Source organism: Vespa mandarinia, chromosome 2 (assembly GCF_050613455.1).
Source record: "Vespa mandarinia isolate Hongniang chromosome 2, ASM5061345v1, whole genome shotgun sequence".
Lineage (NCBI taxonomy): Eukaryota > Metazoa > Arthropoda > Insecta > Hymenoptera > Vespidae > Vespa > Vespa mandarinia.
The window spans coordinates 10,576,665-10,601,279 of NC_140811.1; the positions used below are offsets into that span (position 1 = coordinate 10,576,665).

At 30.5% G+C, this 24,615-nt stretch overlaps 7 protein-coding genes across 16 annotated transcripts; 4 read left to right on the forward strand and 3 right to left on the reverse strand.

The window, feature by feature from the left end:
* Window positions 1-41: 41 nt before the first annotated feature.
* Dok (docking protein homolog) lies at window positions 42-2,755 on the forward strand. Its single transcript, XM_035872988.2, has 3 exons — window positions 42-565; window positions 881-1,054; window positions 1,142-2,755. Exons 1-3 carry the CDS (start codon window positions 494-496, stop codon window positions 2,588-2,590), a joined length of 1,695 nt encoding a protein of 564 aa, XP_035728881.1. The 5' UTR covers window positions 42-493; the 3' UTR covers window positions 2,591-2,755.
* A 120-nt stretch (window positions 2,756-2,875) lies between these two features.
* LOC118445066 (uncharacterized) lies at window positions 2,876-4,557 on the reverse strand. Of its 2 annotated transcripts, XR_004839140.2 has the most exons (3): window positions 3,782-4,557; window positions 3,160-3,296; window positions 2,876-3,026 (listed from the first exon to the last, which is right to left on the reverse strand). XR_004839140.2 is itself a non-coding variant. In XM_085655262.1 (2 exons), exon 1 carries the CDS (start codon window positions 4,348-4,350, stop codon window positions 3,823-3,825), a length of 528 nt encoding a protein of 175 aa, XP_085511388.1. In that variant the 5' UTR covers window positions 4,351-4,557; the 3' UTR covers window positions 2,894-3,296; window positions 3,782-3,822. The 2 variants fall into 2 exon arrangements, 1 of the variants encoding a protein (XP_085511388.1); XM_085655262.1 differs by having other exon boundaries at window positions 2,894-3,296.
* A 65-nt stretch (window positions 4,558-4,622) lies between these two features.
* On the forward strand, window positions 4,623-11,102 carry LOC118444251 (uncharacterized). 3 transcript variants are annotated; one of them, XM_085655252.1, is made up of 7 exons: window positions 4,627-4,768; window positions 4,860-4,929; window positions 5,052-7,721; window positions 7,837-7,974; window positions 8,046-9,708; window positions 9,779-9,950; window positions 10,022-11,102. In XM_085655252.1, exons 3-7 carry the CDS (start codon window positions 5,233-5,235, stop codon window positions 10,243-10,245), a joined length of 4,686 nt encoding a protein of 1,561 aa, XP_085511378.1. In that variant the 5' UTR covers window positions 4,627-4,768; window positions 4,860-4,929; window positions 5,052-5,232; the 3' UTR covers window positions 10,246-11,102. The 3 variants fall into 3 exon arrangements, with proteins under 3 accessions (XP_035728269.2, XP_085511376.1, XP_085511378.1); XM_035872376.2 differs by lacking the exon at window positions 4,860-4,929 and having other exon boundaries at window positions 4,623-4,768; XM_085655250.1 differs by having other exon boundaries at window positions 4,626-4,768; window positions 4,860-7,721.
* Window positions 11,103-11,758: 656 nt separating this feature from the next.
* LOC146873209 (luciferin sulfotransferase) lies at window positions 11,759-13,372 on the forward strand. Its single transcript, XM_085655258.1, has 5 exons — window positions 11,759-11,954; window positions 12,050-12,146; window positions 12,224-12,525; window positions 12,620-12,714; window positions 12,897-13,372. The coding sequence occupies exons 1-5, from the start codon at window positions 11,759-11,761 to the stop codon at window positions 13,191-13,193; spliced, it is 987 nt and encodes a 328-aa protein (XP_085511384.1). The 3' UTR covers window positions 13,194-13,372.
* LOC118444892 (uncharacterized) lies at window positions 13,062-15,147 on the reverse strand. 3 transcript variants are annotated; one of them, XM_085655259.1, is made up of 5 exons: window positions 15,017-15,147; window positions 14,337-14,952; window positions 14,024-14,269; window positions 13,820-13,947; window positions 13,062-13,729 (listed from the first exon to the last, which is right to left on the reverse strand). In XM_085655259.1, the coding sequence occupies exons 2-5, from the start codon at window positions 14,501-14,503 to the stop codon at window positions 13,455-13,457; spliced, it is 816 nt and encodes a 271-aa protein (XP_085511385.1). In that variant the 5' UTR covers window positions 14,504-14,952; window positions 15,017-15,147; the 3' UTR covers window positions 13,062-13,454. The 3 variants fall into 3 exon arrangements, with proteins under 3 accessions (XP_085511385.1, XP_085511387.1, XP_085511386.1); XM_085655261.1 differs by lacking the exon at window positions 15,017-15,147 and having other exon boundaries at window positions 14,121-14,210; window positions 14,337-14,871; XM_085655260.1 differs by lacking the exon at window positions 15,017-15,147 and having other exon boundaries at window positions 14,024-14,263; window positions 14,337-14,871.
* Window positions 15,148-15,222: 75 nt separating this feature from the next.
* Window positions 15,223-18,825, forward strand: LOC118444497 (protein Skeletor, isoforms B/C-like). Its single transcript, XM_035872806.2, has 13 exons — window positions 15,223-15,362; window positions 15,863-16,082; window positions 16,145-16,253; window positions 16,329-16,567; window positions 16,641-16,809; window positions 16,892-17,003; window positions 17,077-17,213; window positions 17,285-17,420; window positions 17,479-17,668; window positions 17,735-17,835; window positions 17,908-18,162; window positions 18,241-18,348; window positions 18,433-18,825. The coding sequence occupies exons 1-13, from the start codon at window positions 15,296-15,298 to the stop codon at window positions 18,618-18,620; spliced, it is 2,031 nt and encodes a 676-aa protein (XP_035728699.2). The 5' UTR covers window positions 15,223-15,295; the 3' UTR covers window positions 18,621-18,825.
* A 405-nt stretch (window positions 18,826-19,230) lies between these two features.
* On the reverse strand, window positions 19,231-24,303 carry LOC118444521 (protein fem-1 homolog A-like). Of its 5 annotated transcripts, none has more exons than XM_035872913.2 (9): window positions 23,957-24,303; window positions 22,936-23,418; window positions 22,332-22,640; window positions 21,881-22,244; window positions 21,747-21,807; window positions 21,481-21,663; window positions 21,167-21,415; window positions 20,956-21,081; window positions 19,231-20,874 (listed from the first exon to the last, which is right to left on the reverse strand). In XM_035872913.2, the coding sequence occupies exons 2-9, from the start codon at window positions 23,369-23,371 to the stop codon at window positions 20,653-20,655; spliced, it is 1,950 nt and encodes a 649-aa protein (XP_035728806.1). In that variant the 5' UTR covers window positions 23,372-23,418; window positions 23,957-24,303; the 3' UTR covers window positions 19,231-20,652. The 5 variants fall into 5 exon arrangements, with proteins under 5 accessions (XP_035728806.1, XP_035728798.1, XP_035728791.1 ...); XM_035872905.2 differs by having other exon boundaries at window positions 22,930-23,418; window positions 24,081-24,301; XM_035872898.2 differs by having other exon boundaries at window positions 22,930-23,418; window positions 24,065-24,301.
* Between the last annotated feature and the right edge of the window lie 312 nt (window positions 24,304-24,615).

Consider the following 24,615-nt stretch of genomic DNA (forward strand, 5'->3'; position numbering starts at 1 on the left):
TCTCTTTCTCTCTCTCTCTCTCTTTCTCTCTCTCTCTCTCTCTCTTTCTCTCTGTCTCTCTCTTTCTCTCACTCTCGTGTTGGACGACAGCGAATAAACGCGCGCGCGCTCTCGGGTACGCGGAAAAGCGCTTTCGGATCGCAAATACGGACGTCGGAGTGCGATATCGAAGAAACGAGATCGAAACGTTCTCTCGTGAGATGTCAAGCACCACGCGTCGTTATGATGGGTTGAGTGTCATCCTCAATAGCGAGAGCCTTTACGAGACTGTCAGATTTAGCGAGACAACGACGTGTCTTCGCACGAGGGGCCATCTCCTCGCAGTGAGAGGAAAAGAAAAAGCGTGCTGTGCATCGAGTGAAAGTAAGAAAAGTACTCTTTTCCTTCGTGAAAAGCGACACAAAGAACAAAGGATTGCGACGTGGACATACCGTTTTTCCATAATCGATCAAGCCAAGCCACGAGATCGTCAATCGATGTTCAATCGCGAGCAATGGAGCCCGAGATACCTTTGATACAGGGGATTCTTCTTCTACCGCCTCAAGGAGTGCTAGGACAACTCAAGGTTGGTTACTTCTTAGCAATTCTCTGCACGAAGAGTTCTTCACCTCGTTCGATGAACTCTTGGATTTATCATCCAATTTGTTGATATATAATAACCTTATATCTGGATATGTATCATTGAAAAAACTATATTCTAGTATTTGTAATTATTTTTTTAAATATTTTTTATAATTAACACTACTTCTGTTTTAATAATTAATTGTTCTTGTTTCTTCTTGTATGTCATTTATGATATTTTCTTCCTAACGGTATTATTCTACTTCAAAGTAGATAGACAAATAGATGATTTTTAAAGGTAACTCTTGTTACTTTGTAGAAATCGTGGCACAAAAGATTTTGTCAGCTCTTCAAGGCAAGTAATTATGGAATTGAACGTCTTGAGATATATGATAATCATGAAGAAGCAATATTGCAATTACATTCTCCTCGTATTGTTACTTTGGAAGCTTGTGTTAAAATTGCACCCAGTAACCATTCGCACGTATTTACTGTAAGTATCGACTTTTAAAAATATAGCATCTTTTATTTCTTTTTTACTTTCATATGATTGATAGTAATGACATTTTCTTATCTTCAGGTGGTTACAAAGTCAGGCGTACATTACTTTGGATGTTGTTCGGTAGCAGATATGTGCCGGTGGATCAGTGCATTCCAATTAGTTGCATTTAAGGATAAGTTATCGAAACAAACAATAGAAGAAAATACAGACTTATACTGTACAAGTGGTGAAGGAGTATTTTCTGTTAAGGTAGTAGAGACAGACGCATCTAAGCGTTGTGGTTTAGAAACAAGAACTTATACCTTGGTAGTTGCTGCTGTTGATATTAAATTGATGGATGGGGATGTAGTCTTATTCACATGGCCTTACAGATATATTAGAAGATATGGATATAGAGATGGAAAGTTCACCTTTGAAGCTGGAAGAAAATGTGAATCTGGAGAAGGCTCTTTTTGTTTGGAGCATGGTAGCCAGCAAGAAATCTTTCGTTGCATGTATTCAAAGATGAAATCTATGAAAAAATTACTAAATGGAGACAATAGCCCGAACATAGAGTGCAATGACACTCAATATCATGCTGCTTTATCTATGGAAGCTGGCTCCAGATCGCCATTGCCTCCTTCTCCAAATAGCTCTGCAAATTTAATAGATATAGATTTTTCTGCTATAACTCCAAATTCTCAAAAACAGTTAAATTCATCTTCTAGTTCAGATTCAACTCCTGTTTCAAGACCTTCTCCACCAATCATCAAACCAAAGCCCGCAAAACCACCACGCAAGAATATATTTACAGGTTTACTAGACAAAAAAAATATCGATGTGGAAACACTTGATTTCTCTAGTTCCAGTGAACAAAAACACTTCAGTAGTACTAATTCACCAGAATCATCACAAAAAAGTGTGAATAGCTCTATACTAGAAGAAGAAAAACATTCCTATGATTTAGTAGAAGTTCGAAATGATGCTTGGAAGACTCATGGTACAGACAACATACATCACACGGAAAGATACAATCCTTCTTTAATTAGGAATAATAAAGATAAAGAAAATAATGAGGATAGCCAATACGAGATGATGATGCCTGTTAACACGTCTCAGAATTCATCCAAAAATAAAAGCAATACTAGTGAAGTAATTAGTATTTCTTCATCTATATTTCATACATCTTGTAAAATGTCTGAGGCATCTGATTATGATGAACTACAAAATTTTGGCTCAGCTTCTAAACTTATTCCAATATCCACGCAAAAAATTTCAACTGTATCTTCAACAACTCAAAATACACATAGTACAACTCAAATTACAGTATCAAATTCTACCGCCGATTCGAATGCGACGTGGTCCAATTATGATATCGTTGAAGATATTTCTACTGTTAGATTAGCAGATGACAGTCATCTTGGATACGCTGTTATTAGAAAAAAAACTCCATCTGAATCAACTTCCATTAATACGAATATGGGACCAAAGCCTAAAGTTTACAATGATGGTGAATACGCGATTGTATCGAAACCAAAAAGGGTATGAAGCCTCCAAAAATTTTATTCATCCTAATATAAAACATATGAAATAAGTGAATGAATTATTTTAAAGTTGTCACAATTTACATTTTTTAAATATATAAAATAAGAGAAGACATATTTTAGTTTGTACAATCATTAAGAAAGCATTCCTTTTTTTTTAAAAAGAAAACTAAGACAAATATTGAACACAAATTTTTTATATTAATTCATCATTAATATGTCAAGTTAAAATAATTTGTTTACACGAACTATTAATACTGATATTACAGAATTCCTATGATGATTATTAATACGCTAGTCTTCCTGACCATTGTCAACATGTAGGAATTACTTTGAAAGTAAGAGTAGATTATTTTAAATATTTGTGTAAGTTGACATATAATGGGTTTCTTTTATTTGTGTAAAGCATGACTGATTCAGACATGGTGCCTTCGATAATGCTATAAAAGAAATAATTATATTTGAAATATATTATAGTACACTCATTCCAATTCTTATGAATTTATATATTAAAATGAAATAACTTTTGGACATGTGCCTTAGTATACTTAGGTTTTAAACTGTCTTTATTACATTTATCACATGATATTGTACATCCATCTTCAAAAATGTTATTTATGAAACAAAAGGCATTAAATTATTTTTATATGCCTATATTATAAAAAAACCAAGATAATCCTCTTCAAAGATCCATAGTTTATATGTATTATCTATATTAAATAAAAATATATTAACGTAGGACAATTTCAATAAACAAAAGATTTAATCGATTTAAGTCTGTGAAGTATGTATACATGAACAAATTTCTCATGTGCCAAGTAAAAATCTGCCATGCTTTGAAATATTTATAAATTTTAGATATAGATTTTAAAAAGATAATACTAAAAATTATTGCAAATAATAATTTGTTAATGTATACACAATCTTAATATAATTATATAAAGGATGATGTTGAGAAGCTGAAGGCATTCTTTAGATCATTATTTCTAAAATATCTTAAGAAGAATATAAATGGATAACATTGTAATATTAATAAAAATTTAGAACATACTTTAAATATATATACAAAAGTTAGAAATTTATCATGCAACAGAAAATGTACATATAAAATAAATTTATAGTAAAGTCTTAAATTGTTTATATTTTTATTTATATCTATATTTTTATACATCTATATCTATATTTAGATTTTTACCTATATCTTTTCTTAAAATTGCCAACTTCCATGTATCCTTATTATTTTGAATCTATTTCATTTTTAGATTCATCAAAGTTTTCTTTTTCTTGTTGAGTGTTTAATTCTTCTTTTGGAAAAGCAAGAAATCCTTCGGAATTATATTGTATCTTACGTACTGTTTCACCTTTTGCTGCTAATATTTTTTCAATATTTGTATGTTTACTTAACTCACTAAACCATCCTAAATTATCAGCTATAAGGTGATTATTTTTACAACCATCACAGCATATTATTACCACACCTTTTTGGTATGCTAATTTTGAAATTATTTTATTATTTTGTGTATTGCATTTTTTACAATTGAAGATTAATTGAAGCTTCGGTTCTATTTTTGCGAACACTTTCTTATTCTCTTCCTTGCCATTTTCATTGGTTGATTTATTAGGATCATCTTCTAAATGATCACATTTCTGGTGCTCCGTATTTATGGAATATGCTTTTAGGGACGCTGATGCATGATGAAATTTGACAGAATCTTGTACACTAATACATCTTACTAATTGTACCGCTCGTCGTATTGCAAACATGACTTTATTAATTGATATTGTTTTATTAAAAATTATTCATATGCGTATTTAACTTGATATAACAAAAAAATAACGAATAGGTTAATATGATCTCTACCAATCTCCAACATAATCAAATCAAACTATCTCAATTCTTCTGCATGATTTCTGAAGAAATAATCGTCAAATGTAGCAATGATCAAAATATTAGAGTCGAATCTGATTAATATCGATTGCTGTTTCATATCGATTATCGTAATAATCGTTTGTGATATTCACCGCCATCTTGTGGCTCTTAGCAAAGATTTAGAGCAAATGTAAACAACAATTTCAGTTTTAAAGTAACCGAACTATTCTTGTACTCTACATAATTTTTAAAAGTGACGCTAACAGCGACTGTTAATTCTATGATGTATAAAAGATAGAATAAATTTGTTCTGTAAGCTTTCCTAGTTTTAAAAATTTAATCGTTGTGTGATAATGTTTAATAGATATTAAGGAAAATATAAATAACTTCTCTTAACTGGTAGATAAAAAGAAAATCATTTTGTAAAGGCTTATTTAATCGCAATCGTATGGCTTAGAACATATTGCTCAAATGTATGTGAATTTTGTACAAAGAAGGAATCATTTACTATTTATGTATGACATTACATAGGAACTTTATTAAAAATGTGAATGGTTGTATTTTGTATGAATATGGAATATGATTCTGAATCTAGTTGTGAAGGTCATTTGAGAGATTTAGAAGCAACAGAGGATCCTCTAGAATTGAAAGAACAGCAAAAAGGTGATAGAGCATTGCATTTCTCTACAGCCTTGCCCCATCACTCTCTTAAAGATATACCAAAGCAGCCAAATCTGTCACTACATGCAGCCAAGAAGAGTCTTTCTACACAAGTAATGGAATATTACGAAAAATATTCCCATAGTTCTAATTTGGATCAATACTTTTCCTTACCCACATCCAATATACCTGCTGAATCTGTTAAGTATTATTACAATGTTTATGAATTAAATTCTAAATTAAATAATAGTAGGCAAGATTGCATTGGAGAAGAATATAATTTACAAGCTTATGTTCCTAGAGAACGACGTAGATGGATAAGACCACCATTAATTGGTCAATCTTCAAGTACAGAAAGTTCTACCCTATATATCCAGCCATTGACAAATTCACAATTTCCATCACCAGATTTAAAACACACCACAACAGAAAGAATTTCTGAAACAAAGAACGAAAGTCAAGAAGTACTAGAAAGTACCGAAAGGAAGATATCTTCACCTACTTCCAGTGTCGCATCTCATAAGCCTTTGGAATGGGATAGTGGTGCGGATGTAGGATATTTCAATTCTTTACCTCATAATAAACACAATAACAAGAAATTAAGCACCATAGAACGTATGGCATTAGCTAGAGGATGTTCTGCAGCTTTGAGATTAGACCCAGAAGGTACTACTGAATCTGGAGTAATTGGAAAAGGCACAACAATGCAGCACAATTCAAAATCATTAAAAGCTCCAAAAGCAAGTTCTACTTTAATAACAGAAAATATCTCAGAATCAGAAAGTGAAATTGAAATCACTCCTATAATGAAAAATATGTTACCAGGCATAATTACAGGTAATGATATAAAATCAAAAGAAAAATGTTCTCCAAAACATTCTAAATTAAAAAGCCTTACAACTCAAAGTCCGAAAAGTCCGAAAGAGAAATATCCAAATATAACTCTATCAAAATCTTCATTTACTTTTAAAATACCTTCTGTAAAGTATTCAACTGAAGGAAAAAATATTATAAATAAAGACAATATACATAATGAACATTTTTATCCAACTTCTACCTCTCTTTTAAAGAAGAGTACCTCCATGAATACAATAGCTCCACCAACTTCTGAAGATATTTTAAAAAGAAGTCAAAGTGAATTAAATCTGTATGCAAAAGATAAAAACAAGGTAACTTTACCTTTAATTTTTAATTCAACATCTTCTATATCTACAGTTGTAAATAAACCTACTACCTGTGATAAAGTCATACAAACAAGTTTAAATACATTTTCTCAAGAATCAATTGGTATACAAGTATCTGTTCAAGAAGAAGAAAAGCCACCTTTACCTAGAAGTGTTCAAGAAGAAGAAAAGCCACCTTTACCTAGAAGAGGAACTAGTTTGCAAAAATCATTACAGTCCATTTTAAAAAATCCAAAGAATACATATAAAATCCAGAATTCCAGAACAAATAGCAATGATCATAAAGATGATCATAAGACTGTTGCTTGTGCTAGAAAAGAAATAAAAAATAAGGCATATTACAGTAGCTCGGATATTTCGCAAAATGAATCAACTCCTTTAACCCCTCAACTTGATGACACAGAAAATATTACTGGAAGAGTTAATAGTTTTGAATATTTTCCTGGTCATATATATGAAAATGTTCTAAATGGAAGTGGTAGTCATGTTTCTTCTGTTGATACAGGAGAATCTAATTCAACTTTTCCTAACACTAGTTCTAGTTTAAGTGAAAAATTGTGGGGTGATTCTGACAGTTTAGTACGAGATTTAGAAAGAAGTGTTAATATACTAAAATCTTTAGTTGATGCCAATAAATGTGACAAACAGGTTAAGAAGCGATTGATACATCATGTCATTAAAAGACTTGTAACAGCCAGGTATGCTGATGATAAAATTGAACATAATTTAGAAGATAATGTACCATGGAATCCAGATGATGCTAGGCAAAAAGTCTATCAAACTGAAATTTTACACGCTTTAACAAAAAAGCATAGTACTACTGATTCATCTGATAATTGGAAAACAAGTACAAAAAATTGTTCTATACCAAAGTCTATGAAAAATGGTCAAGAGATAATAACGCGAGGAACTTTAGCAAGTAGTAACAGTGATAAATTTGATGGAAATACAGACAGAACAGAAATGGATGGAAGAAAAGCAAGAATTGGTTTAAGAACTGATAACTGTCAGCAAAGTAGTAATATTCCAACAGAAGCAGATAGGAGTGAAAGTTCTGAATGTTTTGTTCCACAACAAAACCAGAAAGGCAATAAGATAAAGAATACATTTTGCTTGAAAGAGAAATGTAAAATATTGCAACGGAATGAAACAACTTCTACACATAGTACTCCATCTGATCACAATAGAATGTTATTAAATGCTGTTATAAATAGAAAAACTTCAACTATATCTAGTAAGAGTACTGAAAATAACACAAATTGGAGATTCCCAACTACATTATCCGAACGACAATTTGAATTAAAACGATGTCGAAATTCCAATACAGGAGATTTAAGATTAGTCAGTTATGCTGAAATGGAAAAAAGAAATCAAATTGTCTGGATAACAAATGAAATTAATCACCTTTGTAATTTAAAAAAGTATATTTTTTAATATTTTATACTTATTAAATACTATATGTATAGATAATTAATCATGAGACAGTAAAAGAAAGTACAAATTAAAGATACTAAGAAAAATATTGGAATGTTTTAGATTATTGGAACAACCACGAAGACTGGAAAGATCAAAAAGTTCACCAAGAAAATCAAAATCTGCATCATCTAAAACGAAACCAGTACATATAATGACGCATATGGAAGAAAAATCTGTTGATACTGATTCTGTATATAGGTAAGTAAAAGAGCTATAAATTAACATATAAACATATAATATTATATTAAAATAAATTTATATATTTTAAGGAATGCATCAAATTCAAGAGAAAATTCTATTGAAGAGCAATGGTCTTCTCATTGTAATTTAGCAACTTGTCATTCTACTGATACTGATTATACTAATAATATACAACGCACAAAAAAACGAAATAGTTCATCACAAACAGCTACCGAAGCAGTTGATGCCCATTCCAAAACAGGAGGAGAAATTATAACTACATCAAAAGCACGAAATACAATTAAGTTAGTTAATATAGGTGTGCAAACTCTCCACGAGGAAGTATCCATGATTACTTCTTGCATACAAAATGGAACCACACATTTTACTAAATGTTTCGTCCACAAAAATTTGATACACTCACCAAATAAATGCAAGTATGTTAATCAAGATGAGAAAGATATTTCACAAGCTATATCAAATGCGTGTTTATGTTCACAAGGCCAGTCTCAAAATTCATCAACAAAAAATAAATGCCGTCAGATTTCTACAAATTCTGATTTTGCAAAAGAAGATAGTGAGACAGATGCAGAATCGACAAGATTATCTTACACAAATAGTAATAGGGTATCTTCTTCCCAACAAATCCACTGTTATATGGATAAGAGCAAGAATCAATTAAAACAAAAAGAAACTAAAAATCAAATAAATGCTTCTAAATCAAAGTACACGTGTAATTGTCAGTCTACATTTAAGGCTTATTGTAACAATAGTAAATGTGGCATAAATAACATAAATAAGAAAACAGTATATCAGAATACATTACCTGAAACATGTCGAATACACACAAAACAAATACCTACAATGGAAATTATTGGTACTGGTCCTTTTTGTGAGCTATGTCATGAAAAGACTTATAGTGCATATAGAAATTCTTGCATTTGTCAAAAACAAGAAAAAACCAGTGAAGGTACTTCCGCAACAATAAATGGATGTACATGTACAAACGAAGTAATTGATGAAATACAAACTAATATATTTACAATAAGATCTGATCGAAGCTGTCTTCAAGATAGTAGACTCGTTGACTGTAATAACCAACAGATAGCTGATTGTAATAACCAACAGAAAATTGTAAATTTATGTGGATGCTCGAATGATTATTCTTGCGAGAATAAATTAGAAAGTGAGATTTATATGCCAAATGCATCGCACGAAACTTGCTCAAATTTAAAGGCTGAATATAACAGAAGATATCATTCTGAGAACTGCTCAAAAGCAGAGCGGCATCAAATACATACTCGACCTTATTGTCTAGTTAATACAGAAGAAAATGAAACTTCTCTGCAACCAAAAGTACAAACTAGAATAAAATGCAACTGCAGTAAGAATTGTTCTTGTCCTAATAAAGTTAAAGAAGGTGACAACAACAATCATAGAACGAAGTATAATACAGAATCAAATGATATAAATAGATCTAATGCCAATGATTCCAATAAAAATTGTAAATGCTGTCGTACATGCGGCAAGGTATATGAAAACATCAGAAAATGTAATTGCCGTCAAACATATCCAAAGTCAGTGGCATATGAAATTTCATTTACCAAGGAGAATAGTCAAAAAAATATTAGCACGATAAAAAAGATGCCATTATCTAATACGATCAATGATGCAGTAAAATCGGATAAGTGTACCTGTACCAGTAAAAAGCAAAAAGAAAATGATCAAAATGATAAGAAGGCGACTCTTCAGGTGTATTTTTCGATTTTTGAATTTTTATCTATAATTAATTCAATATTTAAACTACATTTTATTTTTTTAGGATTATTTATCAAAGAACAAACCAGAGTTTATAAATAATGCTGAAACGCGTAGACAGTACGTATCCGAAATTGCGCACCTTCGACAGCTAAGAAAAGAAAAACGTATCCAATTGCTTGCTATGGCCAGTACATCGAATTCGATTTTATTGTCTAAATCATTTAAACCAACAGGTAATTTTTTTAATATTATTTTCAATGACAATATTTTATGATTTGCTAATAGATGGTTATTTTATATTCAGTAAATGTACAAAAAAGGATTACCGATGAAGAAATAAAAGAACGATTACGTAAACGTTACCGTAGACTGAACGAGGTACGAGTTAAGCGGCGACAGCAAGAAAGGCAAGAAGAAACACGCCGCAATAAACTCATGGCCAAAATTTTTTGTAAAAAATTACAGCAGAAAGTTTTGAGGGGCCAAGTGGATCTATCTCAAAGTGTCAGTGTAATATCCAATTTATAACATTAAGATCTCACCAACGTTACTCTTTTTGATTAAATAATTCTTAGATAAATAATATTTATAGTTTTATATCGAATGAAAAAGAGCACAGTATTTAAAATTTTTCTTCGAAATATATTTAATGATATTGCTTATATTATATCTTTTGACCGTATAATCTTCGATTTTTTTAAATAATTAATTCAATACATTTATACCCAATATTATTTTTAATTTTTCATCAATATTACTTTATAATTTATTTATCAGATTGAACGATTTATGAATATCATATTAGAGCGATTTATGAATTAATATCATAATATCATATTAATAACTTACAGATATATATTTTATGAATGTTTCACCTCAATCACTCGCACTTATGCATACATACTTTGCGTCTTTCGCGTAAATAGTAAAATTTTACGAAAGATTTATTAATTTAAGACATTCTAATTGTATGGATACAATATAAATGTTAAAAAAGTTGTAGAAAGAAGTATTGGTTAAGTATTTATACGAGATTAAATTGTTCTTGTCTTGCCAAGATATTTTCGTACATACACCAAGTATAGTTAGTATATTTCATTGAATAGATGGACCTGCTTAATTTAGTCATTTAACAATCAAATTTTTTGATCGCGTTAAAAAAAAACATGATTCTGGTCACAATGAATCGTCGACCATAAAAATTTGAAACGCTTATGACGATAGAAATAGTTAGTACCTGAAATGAAGTACAGAAAAAATTTATTAGATGTAAGTTTTAACGAAATTTATTTGCAGTTCTAGACTGCATTTTAATGTCTTGTCTTTTTGTACGATTTTGAATGTACCTATGTCTAAAGAATAAAGAAAAAAAACACATTATCTTATTTACATTATTTTTATTTTAATTATGATCCTTTCATGATTAAAAGTCTATTTCAGTAACTGCTTTTCTCTTTATAGAAAAAATTCTTCTATTGAACTTTCTATCGTAGTAGCTTTCTAAATGAATTTTTTTATAAATTTTTTGAAAAAGGGAAGGCCAGTCAAGTGACATGAATAATGTAACTATTTAGCGAGAAAAACTACTAAAAATTATCCGTAACAACCTTGTACAAGCGTATGACTATCTAAATAAAAAATTGCCGCCAATTACTTGGTGCTCTTACCCTGATTTTACTGGAATTATCTCTCTGTCTCATATATAAACGAGCTGTTTAACTTTCGAACCAACCAGTAAAGTTTCACTTCTCGACATCGAAGATAGTCTTTAATCATTAATATATATAACAATAATTTTTTTTTAACATTTTATCGTAAGGTCGTATATTTGCTTCTAATGTACCAATTTTATTATCTTGTTCTGGAGAAATCCGTATTATCATCCCTTATCAACGACCATTATAGATAAAATAAAAAATAAGAATTTCTTGATTATTTCGGTTAAAATAAAATCCAGTATACACAGTATTATATTAAATATTCCATATTTGCATCCGAGCGATCGAATATTTAATAGAAATCGTTAAATAAGAGTGGAAGGATGGCTCCGCAAATAGATAACACTAATGTAACATTAGATCGAATATTGAAGGAAAAATTTACCTCGGAGTTTCGTAGTGGTTACATTACTGTGGAGGGTGTTTGTTTACCTGAACGTTATCAACATTTTGCGGAACAAATCGAAAATTTTGAGGTCAAAGATGATGATGTTTGGGTCTGCACCTTTCCAAAAACCGGTGAGAATTAAATAATGCAACCTCGTAGTCTTTGAATTCTTTACTTTTTTTATTGAATGAGTCTCCTATAAAACAAACAAACAAACAAATAATAGGTACCACATGGACACAGGAAATGGTTTGGTGTATTGCTAACGATTTAGATTTCCAAGGCGCAAAACAATTATTGTTTGAAAGATTTCCATTCTTAGAGTAAGTTTGAAGATTGAAATGTATTAATTTTCAACTGCTTATCGTTAAAATAAATAAATAAAAATTGGTTATGGTAGGGTCTCAATTATCTACGACTTCGAAAAGTTCTTGTTGGATATACCAAATTCATTGAATTCCGAGGTAATGCAAAATAGCGTGAACTTCATAAAAAACCAACTCAGTCCAAGATATATCAAAACCCATCTGCCATTTCATCTCCTTCCGCGACAATTAAGAATGGGTGAAAAGAAAGCGCGCATTATCAATGTCATCAGGAATCCAAAGGACACATGTATCTCCTATTTTCATCATGGCAAATTGGTTGAAGGCTATCGAGGTGATTTCGATGAATTTTGCCAGCTTTTTCTAGGTGGAAAACGTAAGTTTTTCATTTTAATAGCAACAATTATTTCGTATAATTTGAAATAACATACCTTAACATCGTACATTATACTGTTAATCTTTTTTGCCAGTTACCTACGCTCCGTATTGGGAGCATGTCCTTGGTTATTGGAACAAAAAAAATGACATGAATATTTTATTCTTAAAGTACGAAGATATGAAGTCTGTAAGTATGTAACGCAATATTTACGAACGAGTTATTTTCTTAATTTTTTACAATCGTTTTACGTCGACTCTTAAAACGTTACGTTAAATGAAAGAAAAAGAAGGTGAAACAGATCGTTTTGCTTGTTACCAATTTCTCAAACATTATAAAGTGCTCCTATTAAAAAAAGATCTTGCTTGCAGGATCTTCCGTCTATAATCAAGAAAGTAGCCACTTTTCTGAACAAAAGGATTACAGATGACGAAGTGGAAACTTTAGCCACGCATCTCAGCTTTGCGAATATGAAGGAGAACCCTTCGGTGAACTATAAAGGAACAATTGAAAATTACAAAAAAATAAAGTTAACCACCACCGATGGTACATTCATTCGAAGCGGAGAGGTCAATCAATGGAAAGGAAAATTATCTCCTGAGATGATCGAGAAATTTGACGAGATGACTAAGAAAATATTTGATCCTGTTGGTCTTCATTTTTTTTAACGGATCTATCGACACAACTTTTAACGTTTTTTTTTTCTTTTTTTTTTTTTGATAAATGTGAACAAGTTCACGTTTTTCAAACAATACTATTTAAACTAATCAGAGTCTAAAAAAAAGTTTAAGCTGAAAATATGGAAATTTCTTTGTATTCATTTTTGCATTTATTATAATCTATGAAATACAATTACTTATACTTGTATGATATTGAAATGCAAATAATATTTACCAAAATAAAAATACTAATTTTATCATTTTTCACATTCAATCTTGATCCTCGCAATCAAGAGCATCTTCTTCGTATTGAATAGATGGTAACAGTTTTGGCAACGTAATTTCGGACAATTTTCGAAGCGAGATTTTGGTCAGCGGTGTGGGAAGGTTAATGTCGCTTCCTCTTTTAATCAAAAGAATAGCAGCATCTCTTTTTTTTCGCAAGATTGCAAGGTGTAAGGCCGTGAAGCCTGTTTGATCTCTAGCTGTAATATCGGCGCCACGATTCAAAAGCAGCAAAAGAACGTCCACATTCGAAAAAAGAACTAACAAACACATGCTCGAATTATATCGTTAAATTATATTTATTTTTTGATGATAAATACTTTTATATTTGTTATAACTGCAATACCTACCGGCTATCATTAGCGGTATTCGATTATTGTAATCTCGAACATTGATATCCAAACCAAAATCCAAAAGAATTTCCACATTTCTTAGACATTCTCCAACTATGGCATATTGAAGACAAGTCCAACCACGACTGCAAATACATATATCTACGCGTTACTAAAATATAAATGATTAAGAAATTGCATATTTTTGCCTTGAGAGCTCACTTGTCGAGCTTTTTGATGTTAGCGCCTTTTTTTAAAAGCAATTGTAATATTTCCGGATTTTTGGTAGTGTATGCAGCACTCATAAGAATAGTTTTACCATAAGGTTGTGTTGTCGTATCGTCCAAACAGACTGGGATCTTTTCGATAAGTAATGCCAAAATATGAACATCGCCACGACGAATAACTTCTAGAAGGGGTGTTTTTAAGTCGAATGTGGGATAATGTAAGTTTATTGAATGGCTAGAACTAAGAAAATATGTACATGTTGTTAATTTACATTGAACCTTGAAGGATAATTAACATATCTACTTACATCTTAGAAATGAAATCTCTAATTTTCTTAAAACTCGCAAATCTAATAAGTCTTATGAATTCCTCTTCTATGGTATAACCAGGTACCAAGATATCTGTGACTAAACAATGAGACTGACCATCGTAAAAGGACAATATCGAATCATTTAAATTGGAAATCATTGACATCGTAGATTTGTTACAACAAACAATAGAATCATATCGTATCGACAAACGTTCTACGCATGGCTATTTAAATCGATCAAACACGTTCAGTTATAATCATCATAATAATACGAGAGAGAAAAATCTTATTTTAAATTAAATAACGGTAAATAATTTCATTCCATACAAACAAAAAATACGCAAGATTTCGCTGAAATTCTAAAAAAAAAAAGAAAGAAGAAGGATGAGGCATAAAAAATGGAGTTCCAGTTCAGATGTTGAAAAGTAATTTTACGTAAAAATTTCATTAGATTTATTAGATGATTATCGACGGCTATTGAGTCTTAGTCAGCGTTTGGTACCGGAAGAACGTTGATAGATTCGACGAGTTCGTAAAGAATTGAAATAAAACACGCGACTCGACTCAATGAAGGTACGTGCAGGCAGTCAATGCAGCGCATATACTTTCTCTTCTGAAAAGAAGGTTGAAATCACTTAGGCAAAGCCACTTGGAGGTGCGTTGCCTCGCGTACTAACCATTCGGAGAGTTAGAGTCTACTTTCTACTGAGATACTTCGTTTCAAGGAGCGAATCACCAACCGGTCGAACGCTCGATCTGCTATCGCGTCATTTCTTTCATTTTGTATCATTTCTTATCTCCAAAGTGCGTGTGTGACTTCTTAACATCAAAGAGACATTATTTTGTTCTATTTATCTTCTATGTACATACGTTTCTTACCGTATATACACTCCATTGATCTGATCAACGGATAATATTTTCCTGGATTTCGTGTGAAAGCTCGATAAGATGAAGCAATGGCAAACGCCATAAAAACGTGGAGAGCGAGCGCTCTTGTGGCGTGTCTGTTTCTCTCTTATAACGGTACGTGTCATTGATGTCTCCTTCTATTGAGCTGGCGCGATCCTCCGAATCAATGGACCTTTCAATGGAGAACTTATAGAGCTCATTTTCCTTTTTATTATTCTTCCTTCTTTTGGCTCTTGTTTGTATTTTCGAAAGTCAATTGATTGAATTCCACTAAATTATTTGATTGTCAATTGGTTTCGTAACTTTGAAATTATCTTTCGATTTCCGTTATGAATCACTTTAATGGAATGAATATAAAAACGATATAGATCGTTATTATCTAGAAGAGCTTTAAATATACATTTTCTTTTTAAAATTGTTCTGTTTAAGAAAATTTTTTAAACAAAAAAATAAAAAAAAATATCCTTTCTATAAACTTCATTTTTATTCTTTCCTTATATTTTTTGAAAGTTTGACAAAAATAGATTCAAATGAATAGATAGGACGAGTATGTTCATCGACGAACACATAATACGCATGAAACAATTTTACGAAATATGTAATTCGATCGACAGGTTTAGCGGAGGAGAATGACGAGGAATACAGAGGAAAATATATTGGAAAGTTAAACGCGTATCATCATCAGGTATCTGGTGAGTTACATGCAGTCGATGAATACACGCTGCTTGTAACTTCCTTCAGTTACGATGGTAACGGAGCAGATACGTTCTTTTGGGCTGGTGCATCTAATCGGCCAGGTCCTCAAGGTTTCATCGTACCTGACGAGTGGGGCAAGTAAGCGACCTTGAATAATTCGCTTAACTTTCATGCTTTTCAACTTTTTCACTGATTTTCAGGACCAACGTACTTGGTCGGTATCTCAATCGAGATTTTACGCTGACCTTGCCGGACAACAAAAAGATAACGGATATTAAATGGTTCGCCGTGTACGATTTGGCTAGTCAGGTTGTTTTTTGCAAAATTTACTCATAATTTTTCATTCTCGTGTACCAGTTTTAACGATTATTTCCGATTTTGTAGAACACGTTTGGTGATGTCTATATTCCTGAAGAATTTGATCCACCAGCTCCTCAGAAGATTTCTCAGCTATCCAAAAGATCCCATGACGTATCGTCTGAATCGATAGTGATCTTGGATTCGAAGACAATCAGTATACCACAATTTACGTATGATGGGACGGGAAATGATACGTATTTCTGGGTCGGTTTAGGTCCTCAACCTTCGAGCAAAGGAACCAAAGTTCCTGATGAGTATGGATAGTAAGTAGAATAAATTTTTATGATAAGTTTTTTTTGAGGCATGTCTTCATTATTTATTCGCCTCTTTCATCAGCCTGGATCCACTGCGTGCTTATAAAAAAGAGGATATAATAATCCAATTGCCAGGAGAAATGACTGTCTTTAACGTCGATTGGTTGAGCGTATTTGACGTAAAAACTAAATCGAATTATGGCTCGATTATTATACCAGACGGTCTTAATGTACCACCATCTTTAGTTAAAGTAAAATAATGCTTTCTCATGATTAAAAATCGATCATTTTATTGTTCTAAACGCATTTATTTAACATGTTCTCGATTGACAGATTGTCAAGCATACACAATCTTTGCCAAATTGTGTTCAGCTCCATAAACGTTATCAAGTTAGTTGGGAAATCTTTGGTCCACAGATCACGATACAATTGGCTGGTCAAGTTGGTCAGTAATTTTATTATCTCATAAAATAATTAAGATTCTTTGAGTCTTTAAGGCTTAACTTTGATGCTTATAGCCGAAGATGAGTACATGGCTTTTGGCTTATCCGGTTCTGATAGCTCCAGCCAAATGGAAGGTGCAGATGTTACCGTTGCTTATATGGATGGTACTCGGGGCTATGCCACTGATTATAACATAACGACAAAAGCACCGGTACGTATATTTTTAATTTCTATTGATAAAATATAAAAATAATTACCAATGACTAACAATTTGTAAAAAAGTGTGGAAAAGTTCTTGGACAGTACAAGGGTGTTTGCAAGGATGAGCTTTTAGGTGGATTAGACAGCAATCAATTGTATACCGCGGTAAGGGAAAATGGCATCAATATCATTACCTATAGGCGAACGCTTAATTCGTGTAAGTACAAAAACATAGTTCTGATAAACCCAATCTACAAACAATTTGTAATTTTTAGCTGATCCAGGAGACAAAACATATCCTACAGACAGGATGGTCTATATAATTTGGGCATTAGGAAGATTAGATGAAAATATGGAACCTAATTTTCATGATCTCTATCCTAAAAGTGACTTACGATTAGAATTGAATCGTCAGGAACCGGAAAACACCTGTATGGATTTCACGGAAGATAATGAAAAGCTCCTGTGAGGATTATAGTTCACTATTGATAGTAATATACAATTCGAATTCATTTGCATCAAACTTTTTAGGATACCTTGGGAAAAGGCAGAAATATTCGATAGGAGTATTAGAACTTTTAAAGCAACTATTGGACTATCTGGAGGAAAAAAAGGCTATCAAGGAATAACAGGTTTGTAAACACGTTTAGTCACTCTCTGTAATTTAATTATGTCTCCAGTATGATCGGAATTTATGATAATAGGACAAACGTCAATGGGTTACGCGTGGTACATTGAAGGTCAATTAATACCGGAATTGTACTTGCGTCGAGGATTAACATACAACTTCGTTGTCTATGGAGGTAATAATCCTCATAGTTCTAATTTGTATCATCCTCTAATTATCACGGATGAGCCTCACGGAGGCTACGATAGACTCAGCGATATTGCACAAAACAAAGTAAGAGTGTTAGCTGGTGTTGAGTTTACTAGAAGAGGCCGACCAAGGCCAACAGCAGGTACCTTAAATAATAGAATTATTATTTAAAAGAATTAACTTTATAAATTGATCAATATGAAAGCATATTTATTTACAGTGGGCCCTCTTTGCCTGAGCAAGCATGATGGCAGAGACAGAAGACTAGACGATGACTTTCTATCTTTCAAAAAATTTAATAGAAGTCTTATATCTATTTGCGAACCTGGTAAATTCTGATCGATATATTTTTTACAAAGAAATTATACGATTTTGATATTAATCATTTTACTGTATATTCGTGTCTTCATAGGTGAAGGAGGTATTTTAGAAGTGACACCTAACTCATCGTGGCCGGATATTGTTTATTATAATTCCTTTACTCATGCAAATATGGGTTGGAAAATATACGTCGTTGATGCTTATTCTCGAAGCGAAGCAATTTTACATAACTTATCCCTAACTGTTGGAATAGTGGCTGTGTTTTTTCGTCTCTTATAAATTTAGATACATGCTAAAAAAATTGATTGTCCCTTTTTATTATCTAAGAATGAAATAATTTTCACAAATGATTTTCACAAGCAACCTTCGTGAACATATTTATCAAACTTGGTAATAAGACAATTAGATCTTTATTTACGATTAACATTAAGATAATGTTTTCTATTTATGATCGAATGACTGATGTTTATCATATGAGAATCACATCATCATTGACATTTTATATTTCTTCTTTTTTATATTTCATTTATGTGTTGTTCCTTGATTATTATTATAGTGCCAAAGCAAACTTATAGTTGTCAAAAGCAACACATACCTTCGTATGTTGTACACTTTGATCGAAAATTATAATAGATAAGACGATTGATTTTATATATTTTTTTCCACGTCTTTGCTTTATTTCTTTTAATAATATTAAACATAATACTCATATGAATATCAATGTATGTATATTAAGTTTCATAAACATTATGTATTTAGTGCTGCATATATTTATTATATTACAAAATAATTTTTATATAAGATGTAAGATATAAACAATCGTATTAAGTACTGTATTCGTTATATATTCTTGTATTATATATTTACAAAATCTCATTTTTAATATTCATTTATTTATAATCTGGATTTTTGAGTAATTTTTGCAAACTTAATATACTTGTACTGTGGCATGCATCTAGATATAATTTCTTATTATTATGTACGTATATTTATGTCATATCACCTTTTACAGGCTTTTTTGTTTAATAATCTCAATTTTTTTAATATATTTGCAACGGCCAGAGAAATTTAAGACAATATAATTACGCAAATATAAAGTTCGAAAATAAATGTCGTACCTACAAACGTAAAATATCTTTAGTACTGAAAGTAAATATTTTAATACTGTGTTACCATGCGATCTAGTTTTGCACTGAAAAGTGCCAATACTTAAAAAATAGTTTTGAATTATATACATAAATAAAATGTATAAAAGTGTTTTAAAACTCATAAGTGAAAACCAAATTTTATTTTAAATTTTACTTCTAAGCAATTATTATGTATCCAATGAACAATTTCATAAAAACTATTTAAGCATAGTCTTTTCAAGATGAATATTTTATTAGCCTCTACCTACAACTGAAAAAAAGAAATGTATTTGCTAAATTAAAAAGAAATATCACTTTTTTGTAATAATATAATCAAAAAGGAGAAAGCAGGATGATAAGCTATCGGTTTCTAAGCGATATCGTGTGTGGTTATAATAATAATAATATATTTAATCTTAAATATATTAAAAATTCGACACGCACAATACAACACTGGCTACTCTAACGATACTGACAACTCTGCACCGACGATTCTAAAGCTTTATTCCCACTAAAGCAAAAATGAGGAATTTTTTGTTGATGTTCCATATATCTTGAAAAAGTCTCTTACTATCGAATGTTTCTCCATATTTCTGTTCTGAATAACAAATTTCACCGCTTCTTGGCTATTTCCATTCGAAGCAGTAAATTTTAAAGAAAAATATGAAACATGCGGCCACATGTGGAAACAGAAATAAATGCTCTTCCAATGTGTAATGCAAATAGTCTTGAAAAAAAAGAAACGGAAACAAAACACAACTATCTCTCAGATTATGTTGCTTCAGTGTAGAAAAATGTTTCTATGAATTGTTGTTCAAAATGTTTTGAAACACGCAGCAACAAGAGGCGTTATCACTTCGGTGAAGAGAAGGCTTAAAAATTCTGACTAATTTTTAAACAGTTTTGTTTAAAAATTAACATGTATCTTGCACTATATCATCAGCAGTGCAAAGATAAAAATAACCTAATACTTATCTCAACTTGATGTAGTTTAAAAATGTATGCATCGATCCACTCATCACACGCATAACGTACACACACCTATCTGTTTTCTTAGAGAAAACTTTCAAATTGTTCACATCTTACAATATTATTTTTGTATAAACACACATGCACGTTTTTGATTTTTTAAATTTGTCGAATGTCATATATCATTACTTTCATACTATTGTAAAAATATATGTTTATTCTCTGTGAAATTCTAAAAACTCTTGTAATGCAGATGGCAATTCTATGCACTCAATACCATATTTACACATTGCATGTGCCGCGTGACATTGTAAGCTAATATATTTAACAAGATTCACATTATTCTCAGGATAAGAAGATATTAAATCTGCTGGTGTATTTCCAGCTTTGTTTGGAGTATCTAAATGAGCCCCATAATCCAACAATAATTTTATGAGCTGCGTTTAAAAAATATATAAAAAAAAGAATTATAAAATTGTTTTATCCCACATACTAATAAACAGATGTAACATACTTACTGGAACATCAAACTTTTTAACTTTGCTTGCTATGTGCAAAGGAGTTGATCGTGATTCATTTCGTGCATTGACTTTTGCTCCACATTCTAAAAGTAACTTAACAACTTCCAAACGTGGAAAAATTACCTAAAATTTTATTAGCATTTGTTTTAGTGATATTATATAATATACTAGTGATATATGTTTACATAATCAGCAAATCTAGACTAACCTGAGTTGCATTAGCAGTAGTAAAATAACTTGTATTGATAGTATTCAAACTAGATACACATAGATGCAAAAGAGTATCTTCTGCATGTGCAGATCTAGGATTTTGTTTAACTAATTCATGTACTAGTTGTTTTGTTAATGTTTTCTCCTCATTAGTTTCTCCTGTTTCTATCAATAAATATATTAAATGTGTCACACATTTTAGGATGCGTTCATAACTTTCTTGTTGTCTTTTGTGCACTGGTTTTATCTATAATGATTTCATATTAAATCATAGTAAAAAATAAATATAATTGTATAATTCTAGGAAAATACCTCTAATAATTTTCTAGCATCTATTAATTGACTTGAGAGTAACTTAAAGATAGCTACTACATCACAGAATCTAGGCTCCTTTTTATTTCCATTACGATTCATGACCTCCAAAGTTTTTTCATTTAAATCAATCATAAGCTTCAGTAAAGCTTGTGCTGTTAGACATGTGTCAGCATACAAAATCTGCAATGTTATAAATATTATTATACATATTTATTAAATACTTTTTGATTTTAATATGTTATATATGTACAATGCATACTTACAGAATCTTTTTCGACACGAATTTCTAATGCCCTACGCCACAAATCTATGCAACGTTGATATCTATAACAAAAAATTATATAACAAATTTTATTAAATAATATTATATCAAAACAAAGTATATCAAAATATATACCTTAATGTATCAGCATATGAAGCTCCCCTAAACATTAACCTTAATAATGTATCTTTATGATGTGGTCCTAATATTCGTTCACATATTAATAAACTTTGTATTCGCATTGCATCTATATCAAGTGCAATTACATTTAATTCCTCTAGAGTAGTAAATTCCATTGCATATCTGTAAGTATCTCGTTTGGGTAACACAGGTTTTTTTTGTAATGGTTTACCATCTACCATGTGAGAGTTTCTAATTTCCATAGCTGTTCTCCAATACTTTAAAGCCATTTGTGTATCATTATGATCATAAAAAAATGTGGAACCCATTAACTCATTAGCATCTGCTAATCTTTCTGGAGAATAAGACACGTTTTCCACTAAAATAATATGTATTAATAAATAAAATCTATATAAATGTATTATATAAATTTTTATTGTAACATTAAATGTAATGAATCTTTTACCTAAATATTCAAATATTGGAATGGTCCCTCTTAAACAAGCAATTTGAAGTGCATCATCATTACACCGAGATCTAATATGAGGATCTGCATTATGTTCAAGAAAAAGTTTTGTAGTTTTAAATTTATTCTCTTGAATAGCATAATATAAAGCAGTTTTATTATGAATATCCCTAGCATTTATATCAGCGCCATGCTGCAGAAGGAAAATGCATAATTCTACACTCTGTATTGAATTTATTAAGCATGTTCCACCATTATAATTTGGTTTTGATATGTCAGCACCATTTTCAACCAAATAGGATACAATATCTAAAATATAAAATATATATCAATAAAAAATAATATAAAAAAAGAATCTTTCTGGTCGTATATCAAATATTCCATTTCTTGCTTTATGCAATACTATATCAATATAGCACAATTAGTAATGACACAATAAGTTTTGATCTTGGCAATAAAACATAGATTTAAATCTATGTATAATTATATCTCTGGTTCAGTACTATTTGCTTATATATATTAAATTATAAAAACTTTGATAATAAATAATATAAAAATATATATATCTATAATTATTAAGGAAGATATATTCTATTACCCATACGTGTCACGAAGCATGTTGATCTTACTGTAGTAGAACCAGAATCTGAGACAGCATTAATATCTGCACCATGAGCTATCAAACACTTTACTACAGGAAGTTTTTCAGATACTGCAGCACACCATAATGGTGTAACATAATGTATTGATCTATCATCAGGCGCTGCATAGTTTCCTCTCTGTTCAATATCTGCATCACATACTGTTATAAGATATTCTACAATGTCTACATGACCTCTTTTGCAGGCAATAAATAATGGTGCACATCCATCTATTTTATAAGACACAATTTCTCTCCGAGTTTCAATTTTACATTTTTCTATACGGTTTCGTAAAGCATATGATAGGTGTGCATCCAATCCAGTATATTTACATTCATCCATAAGATCATCAAAAATTTCATCCGTGGAATACATTGTTTGATATTTACTAGATTGCATATTCTTTTTCCCAAATATTATATATTAGGTCCTTCTAATTTAAATCTCTAAAATGTATAAAATAAATATTATATCAAAAATAGTAAAATTTTTTTAATCTGAAGACTAAAAAACATAAGAATTAAAAACTATGTAAAACTAGATATATAGAAAGACTTGTATATATACTTTTTAGTGTATTAAAAACTTTTACATGTCTCATGACAATACACAAAAAAACAGATGTTTCATAAGAAACAAAGTAATAAAGACGGGACAAAGAAACCTAACCTGAAAAAACTAAACTATGTATATACAAGCTTATGAGACAGAATTTGTTTTAATAATATTTAAGAAAATCTCTAATCAACAGAAGACACAATATAAAATACAATCAAATTTGAGAAACAGTATTTTCTTATTTTATGGAGATTAAAATGTAGATTAAAATGTAGATATTTGTAAAGTTATACTTGACTTTCAAAATAAACTTACTTAACTTCCAAAATAAATTTAATTACATATATTTGCATTTTCACACACTATATATAATAAATACCACACATATGCGTTATGTTAACATATAATAAATAATTATTAACCTACTCGTAATAATCAACAACCCATTCCATCATATAAACGGTAGAAATATTACTAGTTTTCTTTGTATTGTAAATGACAGGTGCTAGTTATAAATTACATGATTAAAATTACCGGTCGTGCATCGTACCCGAATTGATTACCATAGTTTTATATGTAACAGTTTATACATCATCCGTGATCTAAACCGATATTTTCTCTGTTTCTTGGTCTGACCACGAAGACATACAGACACAACACGCAATTGTATAAATATGATGACGCTATTAATTTTTAAGAGCGTATTTACAATTTTCAGATAATGTAACACGGTCTCTGGTCATATATAAATGTTTGAACAAAGAATGGCTACAGCTAGATTGTATATAAATGAATCTTAATTTTAATAAATACAAATATCGTATTATGAAATGAATAAACAAATATTTTTTTACATGTAACAAGGCTATACATCTTATTCATCCTGCTTTTCCGTTAGATTATCTTTTTATTATTTTCCTATTATATTTTTATTATTATCTATCATTATCTATTTTTATATTATTTTTTATTTTAAAATAAAATAATTAATTTATCTATCTTTATATTATTTTTTTATTTTAAAATAAAATAATTCAAATCTAGAATTATTTATTAACATGAACACATAAATAAATATATTAGTG

Bases quoted from the DNA above. Each gene is read 5' to 3' on its own strand.
- Dok (XM_035872988.2), top strand. From the start codon at position 494: ATGGAGCCCGAGATACCTTTGATACAGGGGATTCTTCTTCTACCGCCT. The intron at 566-880 runs GTTGGTTACTTC...GTTACTTTGTAG, and splicing joins GAGTGCTAGGACAACTCAAG to AAATCGTGGCACAAAAGATT. The intron at 1,055-1,141 runs GTAAGTATCGAC...TCTTATCTTCAG, and splicing joins ACCATTCGCACGTATTTACT to GTGGTTACAAAGTCAGGCGT.
- LOC118445066 (XM_085655262.1), bottom strand. From the start codon at position 4,350: ATGTTTGCAATACGACGAGCGGTACAATTAGTAAGATGTATTAGTGTA.
- LOC118444251 (XM_085655250.1), top strand. From the start codon at position 5,008: ATGGTTGTATTTTGTATGAATATGGAATATGATTCTGAATCTAGTTGT. The intron at 7,975-8,045 runs GTAAGTAAAAGA...ATATATTTTAAG, and splicing joins GATACTGATTCTGTATATAG to GAATGCATCAAATTCAAGAG. The intron at 9,951-10,021 runs GTAATTTTTTTA...TTTTATATTCAG, and splicing joins TAAATCATTTAAACCAACAG to TAAATGTACAAAAAAGGATT.
- LOC146873209 (XM_085655258.1), top strand. From the start codon at position 11,759: ATGGCTCCGCAAATAGATAACACTAATGTAACATTAGATCGAATATTG. The intron at 12,526-12,619 runs GTAAGTTTTTCA...CTTTTTTGCCAG, and splicing joins GCTTTTTCTAGGTGGAAAAC to TTACCTACGCTCCGTATTGG. The intron at 12,715-12,896 runs GTAAGTATGTAA...TCTTGCTTGCAG, and splicing joins AGTACGAAGATATGAAGTCT to GATCTTCCGTCTATAATCAA.
- LOC118444892 (XM_085655259.1), bottom strand. From the start codon at position 14,503: ATGTCAATGATTTCCAATTTAAATGATTCGATATTGTCCTTTTACGAT. The intron at 14,270-14,336 runs GTAAGTAGATAT...ATATTTTCTTAG, and splicing joins AGAGATTTCATTTCTAAGAT to TTCTAGCCATTCAATAAACT. The intron at 13,730-13,819 runs GTAGGTATTGCA...TGTGTTTGTTAG, and splicing joins AATACCGCTAATGATAGCCG to TTCTTTTTTCGAATGTGGAC.
- LOC118444497 (XM_035872806.2), top strand. From the start codon at position 15,296: ATGGCAAACGCCATAAAAACGTGGAGAGCGAGCGCTCTTGTGGCGTGT. The intron at 16,254-16,328 runs GTTGTTTTTTGC...CCGATTTTGTAG, and splicing joins TGTACGATTTGGCTAGTCAG to AACACGTTTGGTGATGTCTA. The intron at 17,669-17,734 runs GTGAGGATTATA...CAAACTTTTTAG, and splicing joins GAAGATAATGAAAAGCTCCT to GATACCTTGGGAAAAGGCAG.
- LOC118444521 (XM_035872905.2), bottom strand. From the start codon at position 23,371: ATGCAATCTAGTAAATATCAAACAATGTATTCCACGGATGAAATTTTT. The intron at 21,664-21,746 runs GTAAGTATGCAT...ATAACATTGCAG, and splicing joins TTCGTGTCGAAAAAGATTCT to ATTTTGTATGCTGACACATG. The intron at 21,416-21,480 runs GTATTTTCCTAG...AAATCATTATAG, and splicing joins ATGCTAGAAAATTATTAGAG to ATAAAACCAGTGCACAAAAG.